Source organism: Zosterops lateralis (assembly GCF_965231275.1).
Source record: "Zosterops lateralis genome assembly, chromosome: 4".
In the NCBI taxonomy this organism is placed as follows: Eukaryota; Metazoa; Chordata; class Aves; order Passeriformes; family Zosteropidae; genus Zosterops; species Zosterops lateralis.
In genome coordinates, this window is record NC_139765.1 from 11,329,440 (window position 1) to 11,338,338 (window position 8,899).

The 8,899-nt window shown below is 41.6% G+C and overlaps 1 protein-coding gene across 1 annotated transcript; it reads right to left on the bottom strand.

The window, feature by feature from the left end:
• Positions 1–508: 508 nt before the first annotated feature.
• On the bottom strand, positions 509–7,998 carry STRAP (serine/threonine kinase receptor associated protein). Its single transcript, XM_083859607.1, has 10 exons — positions 7,864–7,998; positions 6,668–6,803; positions 5,861–5,942; positions 5,524–5,596; positions 4,779–4,875; positions 3,732–3,869; positions 3,230–3,366; positions 2,407–2,556; positions 1,807–1,872; positions 509–1,492 (listed from the first exon to the last, which is right to left on the bottom strand). Exons 1-10 carry the CDS (start codon positions 7,973–7,975, stop codon positions 1,425–1,427), a joined length of 1,059 nt encoding a protein of 352 aa, XP_083715733.1. The 5' UTR covers positions 7,976–7,998; the 3' UTR covers positions 509–1,424.
• Between the last annotated feature and the right edge of the window lie 901 nt (positions 7,999–8,899).

An 8,899-nucleotide genomic window follows, 5' to 3' on the forward strand; every position in this document is an offset into this window, starting at 1 on the left:
TCTGATGAACTTGAGAACAACTAGGTTAACAGCTGAACTTGGTGGTAAAGGTTTTTTTTCTCCAGCTAAATGATTCTGAGACTCTATTCCAGACCTCTCTATGAAGTGCTATAGAGCCTACTGCAAATACGGAATAAAACCCACAGCATACAAGTAGTTTCACCATGGGGCAAGGTGTTCCAAGCTCCTCATTTTAAATGCATCCAATTTGTAAAATAAAATTTTTATGCTCAAGTAATAGACATGGAGTCCTCATAAGCCTTATTGGAATTAGCCAGACTGAACCATTTAGCTGTAAATGAGAGTTGCTTGTTTTTAGAATAAATTTCAAATAGGTGATTGGAAATAAGTATAGTCTACAAAAACAGGACAGTAAGGAAAATATGAATATGAAAAAATGAAAAGGTGTGTGAATAAATATACCTCCAACTTTCTTCTTACCACACAGAATGCATTATGTAAAGCTTTCCGCATAACATTAAAGGAATGACAAGTGGAAGAATGGCAATTATTTTCTTTAATGAAGAAAATATGATTTGTAACCTTGAAAGAGTAACTTTTTTATCCAGTCTGGAGGACTAAACCCAAGCTTTACACAGATTTGCAGCCAGCCTCTGATATTTTCATGTACAACCAAATACTTCAGGCAGCACGTTTAATTTAGGAATTTTCACTGTTTTTCTTTTTAGAGACTCATGTTTACATTCAAACTTTAAAGAATAAAAAAGATACAAAGCTTACAGATCAAAGAACTTGCCACCCTCTGTACCAACACTAGAACATTCTTTTGCTTTCTCTCTGCACAGTACAAACCCAAGATGCCAAGGATTACGTGATTAATGTGGTTGGCTTTTCCATTTCATGAACCCAACGCTCAAAAGTAATGTACAAGTTTGGAGAGGCATTTTATTTAGACAACTGAAAACAGTTAAACATTCAGAAGCAGCATACAATGAAACAAAACCCGAACCAAATTCACTTAAGTACATAATCCCTTCTTTTCAACTAGAGCCAATTTTTTTCCAACTTTCAAGGAGAAAAAAAAAAAGAAGAAAAAAAAAAAAAAAAAAAAAAAAAAAAAAAAAAAAAAGGTAAAAGCCATTGTATCTCTTCTTCATAATAATGAAAACACACTACAATGAGTCTAATTGAGATTGGAGAGACTGGATCTTGGCTTGCACACTTCTTTGAAAAGACAGTAGGCAGTTATGCCAAAAAGCCAGCAGAACTCTACTACTTGTCTTTTGGGTTTTTATTTGGATGCTCAGTTCTCTTACAGACAACACCCAGCCAGTTCCACCGCACTCTCATCAATTACTGCCCATCTTTGCCCCGGGAGGGAGCGCTCTCTGCAAGGCTGCTGTCTGTCACTGCTCGCTTGATTTAGTCTCGCATGTCCATGTGCCACGTAACAGCTGCAGTAATCAGGCTTTCACTTCAGGAGTTGAGCTGTACACTGTATCTGAGTTTTCAGAGGCAATCTCTTCTGCAACTGAATAAAAAAGGGTGTTATTTAACTTCACTTTAGATACATAAACCAAACGAATGTTGCAGGGATTGCCTAAAGAGGCTCGTTCAGTTTGTTTTCCCATTCAACCTGATCCAGCTGTTCTGCCCGCACAGCTCCAGTCCCCAGTCTGACACCACACAATCCATATCAGGCAAATGCATTCAAAGATCATTTGAAAAGAGTGAACAATACCAGAAAACACTTGAGGGAAAGTACTTCTTCCATACTAAGGAATGCTATCATCTTGACTGTCTTTTAATACTGAGGCAATTGAAGCTGACAGTTTAGTTCATTACCTATTTCCTCCTCTGCAGTTCCTGGAAGGGTAGTCCTTGCTTTTGCTGCTTCTGCATTCTCCTCTTCTGTAGAGAAAGAGTAGAAAAACAAATAGTCAATACCTTCAGTTTCACCCACCCACCTTAATTTAAAAAAAAAACAACAAAAGTAATTTCCATGTAATTCAGTGTCTGTTGAGGAGAAACACTCAAGCAAGCAACTCTGTTAATGAATATCCACGTGTAGTTATTACCTCCCTCTCCCCAAGCTGAAAGAATCAGAGTATAATATAAAATAAAACTACACTTCTTTCTAGAGAGTGTCTCTTTCAGAACTATAAAAGTGGTATCACATATTTCTCACTCTTCAACATAAAAATACATCAGGCTCTTGGCTTGAATATCCACAAAGTGTCTATATTCAAAAAGCTTATGGGTGTGATGTTAATTGCTTACATGACAGCTACAAAGATCCTTCAATCTAACAGATTTTAGTAGATCAGAAACCCTCAGAAGACAGAAGTGACTGTATGAAACTCAGTGCTCACCACTAAGGATAGATATTACTTCAGAAGTGCACCCAGACTTGCCAAGTTTCAGCAGGACCAAGCACACACTTACCAGGAACTACACACTTCCAAAGGCCATAGGTTTTCCCTACTGTTGTCTGCCACAGCCTTAGTGTGCCATCCTCAGAGCCACTTGCATATAACTCTCCATCGGGGCTAAATCTCACGCAGTGAATGGGACCAAAGTGCCCTTTGTAAGATTCTGAAGGGAATATGTCAAGAGCATCAATTTCAAATTTCAGCCAACAACTGCAATTTAAGTACAAACCAATTTAAGTACAGATTTAAGTACAAACTGATCTGTTTCTGATACAAAACAGAGTTTCCCTGAATGAGTGTGTCAGCAATGGCTACTTTAGCCAAGATACTAAATTTTATTAACTTCAAAGAAAAAGATGCTTAGTTATTCTAGACAAAACTGCAAAGCAAGCCAGCAGCATGGAGTACACATGCTCTGTTCCCTCAACCACTCCTTCCACAAACAAATGATTTTAAATGAGGACTGGATCAGTAAGAAAATATGCTTTTTTTGAAACAAGTCTGGCCAACACATCATATTTTTTCATAAATGTTGCAACTGACATATCTAATGAATAGTAAGACAATTTAACAAACAGATACTATAGCAATACACAATGAGAATTTTTTTTTAAATAGGTGCAGAATTGTTAAATGGATGTTTTAGTTAGTTATAGAATAATATCAGGTATACTGAGATAGCAAAAAAGGTTAAACTGATTATATACCTTTTCATCATCCTCTTGCACAGCATGCTATGCTAAAACCTCATCTGAGTACAACAGTTTCATTTACTGGCCATTATTTTATTAATACCTATTTCAAAATTCCTCTATGATTATAGGAGACAAACATACCTAATTCTTCTCCTGTATTATAGTCATATTTATAGAGTTTAAAATCTTCACCACCTGCAACCAAACATTCTTTCGCAGGGTGAAGTGATGCAGAATTGATTGTAGCAGGCGCTTCAAATGATTTAATCTGCTCTAGACTGAGGGAGAAAAGTTTGTTAACAAAGTTCACATTAAAACAAAAAAAATCCTGAGAGCAAAGAAACTCTGATTGTACTGATCTCAACTGCTTTTACCAGAAATAGAATACAACCCCATAGAGCTTCTGAAACAAGTTTTGATACTTGCAAATCATGTTTGTAAAGTTAGAAATGAGTTTAGAATAACCCAAACAAAAGCTCATGCATACAGAACTACTTTATATGTTTTAAGCATTAAACTTCCTTCCTTGAAACATCATAGAGATGCCAGATTTCACAACTTGGTGATTCTGGCCTTGTACAGCCAGTTTTTACCCACAAGAAGCCCATCAGTCCACCTGTGAGAACTAGAATTGTGTACTCACGTTTCTGCACTATGAAAAGCAATAGTCTTCCCATAGGTTATCACCAGTATCTGTCCTTCTGGAACATACTCCATGCTGCTCACTGACATTGCCACATTTAGTGACTTCACCTCAGTCATGGTACTCCGGTCCCAGAGGCTTAAAAGGAAACAAAAAGGGAAAAAAAGACTCTCAGAACTCTGCAAATCAAACAGTTTCCACCTCACACCCACGGCAAGACCTAGATCAAAAAAAGCACCCATCAAGGAACGTGGTTTGATTCCAGAGGTACTTCAGATCTTCAGTGGCATTATCTGAATTCTCACCTAGGCCAAGCTTAAGACACATTCCTTTTTTAAAATACTTTTACCTTTGCAGCTTAATACCACAACATTAAATGGTATATACACACCATTTAACTGCTCAGTGTTTCTCTTGGAGATTAAAAATATTTGGTTTAAGTCTCCAAAGCAACAGATCTTGAAGCAAGGCTTGAAGATTCTATTCTGTCTTTTTACTTCCAGACTAAGAGGTACTAATCCTAATTTACAGAAGTTCATTAAACATAATACAGTTTTCTAGCTAGCAGTGCAAGAAGTATGTGAACAGAAATCAAATTGTGCTGCTGAGACAAATAAAAATCTATTCACTAGCTGACTGCTGCATTTAGAGAAAAACAAACAGGACCAGGCTCTTGCCTATCTTGAACCCCAGGAAACTGAAGAAGGCAAAGCAGCAATAGCTCAGGACAGTGTGTATGCAAGAGACTTCATCTATAAATTCATCTTCTTTAGGATTATAAAGACATAAACTTAATTCTATGCAGTTTTGAAAGACCAGCTCTTCTTATCAGGGAGAACACAACTATTAGGAGCACACATTAATGGGGTAAATTAGAACTGTTAGCAAAATGATCTCTGACAGCAGAACAGAGCAGTATCAGGCACACAGCTACAACATTCTAGGATCAGGTAACTTGTGTTATTCATACCCTTTACCAAAATAACACAACTATATCCTCACACAGAGCATGACAAATTAAGAAAACTGAAAGTTGCTTTTTCTTACCGGACAGTTTTATCATCAGCTGAAAGAATCTGTTTGTCATCACTGCTCCACAAGGCTTTTTTAATGCCAGAAGTATGTCCACTGACAACGTCCGGTTCTTAAAATAAAGCCAAATATTTTAATACACGTAATCAAATGAAATAATGGCATACAGCAGTTCAGGGGCTTCCTTAAGCTACACAGATTTCCATCCACTAGAGACTGTAGAATTACATCAAGCACTTAGGACTTCATTTGTAGACCTTATTCCAGGAACAGGATAAATGCAAACTGGGTATCTGATTCCCTAGCTTCCAAAAACTTCACTTGGTGAACATCAAGGTTCTCTGACTTCCTATCAATCATCAATAGTTCAGCATCAACATGAATTTAAACGTGCTTACGTATGTGGAGTCTTTTTTTGTTTCAGATGACTAAATTTTAATTAGTTAGAACAATTTCTAGTGTGTCTGCACTGAACTGAAACACACTCTGCTTGAAGTGTTCAAGACCAGGTTGGATGAGGCTTTAATCAACCTGATCCAGCAGCTCAAAGAAGAGGGTTTGGAACCAGGTGATCTTTCAAGGGCCTCTCCAACCCCAGCAATTCTGGGACCCTTATATACCAAAGGGTCATAGACATTACATTTGTAAAACAATCCTCAACATTGTTCTTTGTGATTCACAACAGAGAGCAGCCCCTTAGTTTCAGAACTTTTATTAACTCAAAAAAGCTCCCAAGAATCAGTTTTAAAAGCAGACTCACCTGCTTCTGGCTTGCTCAAGTCATAGATACGCAAGAGCTTATCTTGTCCACCTGTTAACAGATAATTGCTATCCTGAAACAGAAGTTATAGAGAGTCAACTCTACTTTGAACCAAAATACAGCTTTTGTCTGAGTTAAAATCACAGCTTTTTCTCTCAGCCAGCCTCTAACACACTTGTTACATTAACTCTACAATCTTAAAAATGAGCAGCGGTATTTTCAATTATTTACCTGTTAAGATATACTATAAAAAAGGCAAAAAAAAAAAAGTAACTAATAGCAAAACGTACTCAAGAGCTTACTTCCCTGGTGAATAAAGTATAAAGGTTTCTCATACCTGTGTAAAATCCACACTTTTGACAATGTGTTTGTGAGCCAGTGTGATTAGTTCATCGCCTGACACAGCATCCCACACTTTGCTAAACAGCAAGAGGAAATATTCATATTTTAGAAGCACCAGGACAAATCAACCTGGACAGTCAGATGAATTTGTAAGCAATCTTTCCTGATGCCATCACAACATTTTATCCTAAGTGCTACATTTTTATAAGTTGTTACCCAGTTAATCAAGAAGAATATTTTATATATATATTTATTAGAACTTTTTTTGGACTGTCCCACCACTTTCCTTTATGCTCTTCTTCAGGACTATGCAAACTAATTAATATTTTAGTTTGAAGACAAAGGTGGCTCTTCTCTGCCATTTCATTAATAGAATTTGCCCTCTACTAACAAGATTCGACTTGCAAAACATTCATTAATACTGCAAACAGCACAAACAAACAACATCAAAGAACTAATTTAGCAGAAGTTCCTTGTAATAAAAAGAGGCTAACTGGGAGATGAAAAATAAAAATTCCCCTCTCAACTCTACTATAACTACAGTGCCAGAGATTAGACCTGCACAGGAAAGTTAAGTAAACCAGTATGACAATTAAGCACATCAAGAAGTTGGTCATTGTGAGAGAATTAACTGTAGCTGCTTTCAAGACGGTAAAAGTCTAGGTTTTAATTTGGCCAGCCAAAATAAGCTAACAGTTACTACAGAGAAACAAACTAATCAGTATTTAGTACAGTCATGTCACCACCCAAGAGCTATGGAATAAAATCAAAGCACAGAGCACGAGGACAGCTCATCACTTACGCTGTAAAATCTGCTGCTGCTGTAGCTGCTTTGGTGGCATCCGTGTTCAGGGTGGCACCCCAGACAGCACCTTTGTGGCCCAGAAAGGTGCCAATCCAGTCTCCTGTGTCTCCCTGGCGCAGCATAGGCTTGCCATCTTCACAGAAACAAAACCAACAGTCAGGTAAAAGGAGGAAACAGTCTTTTAAAAGAAAATAATATTCCCTTGCACCAGCATGTGGAAATACCCCGTACTGTACAAAGCCACTCTTTGCAGAGGGTTTTAGCTGTAGAGTTTAGATATGCAGCTGTATTTGCTGCATGCATCTGAACTCTACCAATATTCAAATGCTGCAAATGAGATAAAAGATTCCTGGTAAAAGTCTGCACCTTGTTTTAAGATAGACAAAAGGTCTATTTTAAAGGATGTGTTCCTTAGAAAGGAACATTTCACTTAGGTTTTGTTTTTACTAAAGTTTTCTTAGGGCAGGACAGATTTGGTTTGCCTTTTTTTTTTTTTTTTTTTTTTTTTTTTTTTTTTTTTTTTTTACTTTGGAACAATATTATGGGGTCATCAGTATGTAGAAACAAGTCTCATGATTGCAGTGAGATATTATTAAAACATACAGCGATACAAAAATGAAGTAGTAATAGAAAGACTTTCCTATCATCAGTTTTTGCTGGAAAGCTATCAAAGAGCTGTTCACACAAGATGTAGAGCTGAACTGGAAGCAGTTCAAGGCAGCAAGAAATGCCCTTTAAAACTTATGCGTGCGAAAGATTAAAATATACACGTAAGAAAATAAAATGCTACTGCCACAGTGAGCTCACGCCGTGTCCGGAAAGGCAAGGCAGATGCCCTGGTCAAACAGGAGCTCGCTTTAAATCCGCAGCCCATGTGCCCAGGCAGTGGAAAGGGCACGTTGTACAAACGAACCATCCGGAGCCCTCCCGCCCCACCAGCCGGGATCCCCCCGGGCGCATGCGGGCTCCGACAGCCCCGGCCAACCCGGCAATGGAGCACCAGGAAAGAAAACCGGCTGTCCGCTCCCTTCGCCATTCCGGAGCACACCGAGGCGGTGGCCGGGACATCTCCCCGAGACTCCCCGCCCCGCAGACACCCCTGGGGCGGCGATGCGCGGCCTACGGGCGGCGGGGCTCCCCCACGCCCACCCCCGGGGCGGGGGATCCCGAACAAAGCGGCCCGTCCCGCTCACCCTTGCAGGCGCTGATGAGGAAATATCCGTAGGGGGTGACGCCGCTGAAGGCCAGGTCCACCACGGGCCGCGTGTGGCCGGAGCAGGTGAGCGGGGTCTGCCTCATGGCCATGGCGGCGGCGGCGGCGGCGGGGCCTGGGCAGGGCAGGGCAGGGCACGAGTCCGGCGGCCCGGCGGCGGCGGCGGCGGGGGGGAAGTGACGGGCAGGAAGCGCTTCCCGGCGGACGCGCGTCACGCGCGGGGGCGCGGCCGCCACAGCCCCGCCCGCCGGGGGGACGGGCCTGCCCTCAGCGCTCCGCCGGGCCGGGGGGCTGTGTCGGTGTCAGTGTCCCCGTCAGCCCATCCCGCCCCGTGAGGGAACGGCCGGCTCCTCGCTGTCCTGTTCATCCTCTCATCCGCTCCATGAGGGAACAGCGACATCCCCATTCCATTCGGCCGCCATCCCACCCCCTGACGGAGCAGCGACGACATCCTCGTCCCATTCAGCCACCATCCCTCTCCATGAGGGAACAGCGGGCTCCTCACCGTCCTCTTCAGTCACCATCCCTCTCCATGAGGGAGCAGCGGGCTCCTCACCGTCCTCTTCATCCCTCATCCCGCTCCATGAGGGAACACCGACATCGCCGTCCCATTCATCCCTCATACCGCTCCATGAGGGAACAGCGAGCTCCTCGCCGTCTCGTTTAGGCTCTCATCCGCCCCTGAGGGAACAGAGACATCCTCGTCTCATTCAGCCCCCATCCCGCTCCCTGAGGGAGCAGCGATGACATTCCCGTCCCGTTCGTCCTGCAAGGAAAACTAATCCACATACACCAGAGGTTTATGTCCACAGAGGAGTCCTGTGACTTTATTCGAATAAAGAGAGAGGTCATGGGCATTTCTCATGGGGTCTCTCAAATTGTTAGAGGACACAGCCTCCTTTTTATCCTGATTTCCAGGCCGTGTTTCCCTCACTCTTCCCTCAGTGGATGAGGTTCCTTAGACGCACAGACATCCCAAATCGCTTTATATAGACCCCTTTCTAATATGTAATCCC

Bases quoted from the DNA above. Each gene is read 5' to 3' on its own strand.
- STRAP (XM_083859607.1), bottom strand. From the start codon at position 7,975: ATGGCCATGAGGCAGACCCCGCTCACCTGCTCCGGCCACACGCGGCCC. The intron at 3,367-3,731 runs GTGAGTACACAA...TTTCTCCCTCAG, and splicing joins GCTTTTCATAGTGCAGAAAC to TCTAGAGCAGATTAAATCAT. The intron at 2,557-3,229 runs GTATGTTTGTCT...TATTCCCTTCAG, and splicing joins TAATACAGGAGAAGAATTAG to AATCTTACAAAGGGCACTTT.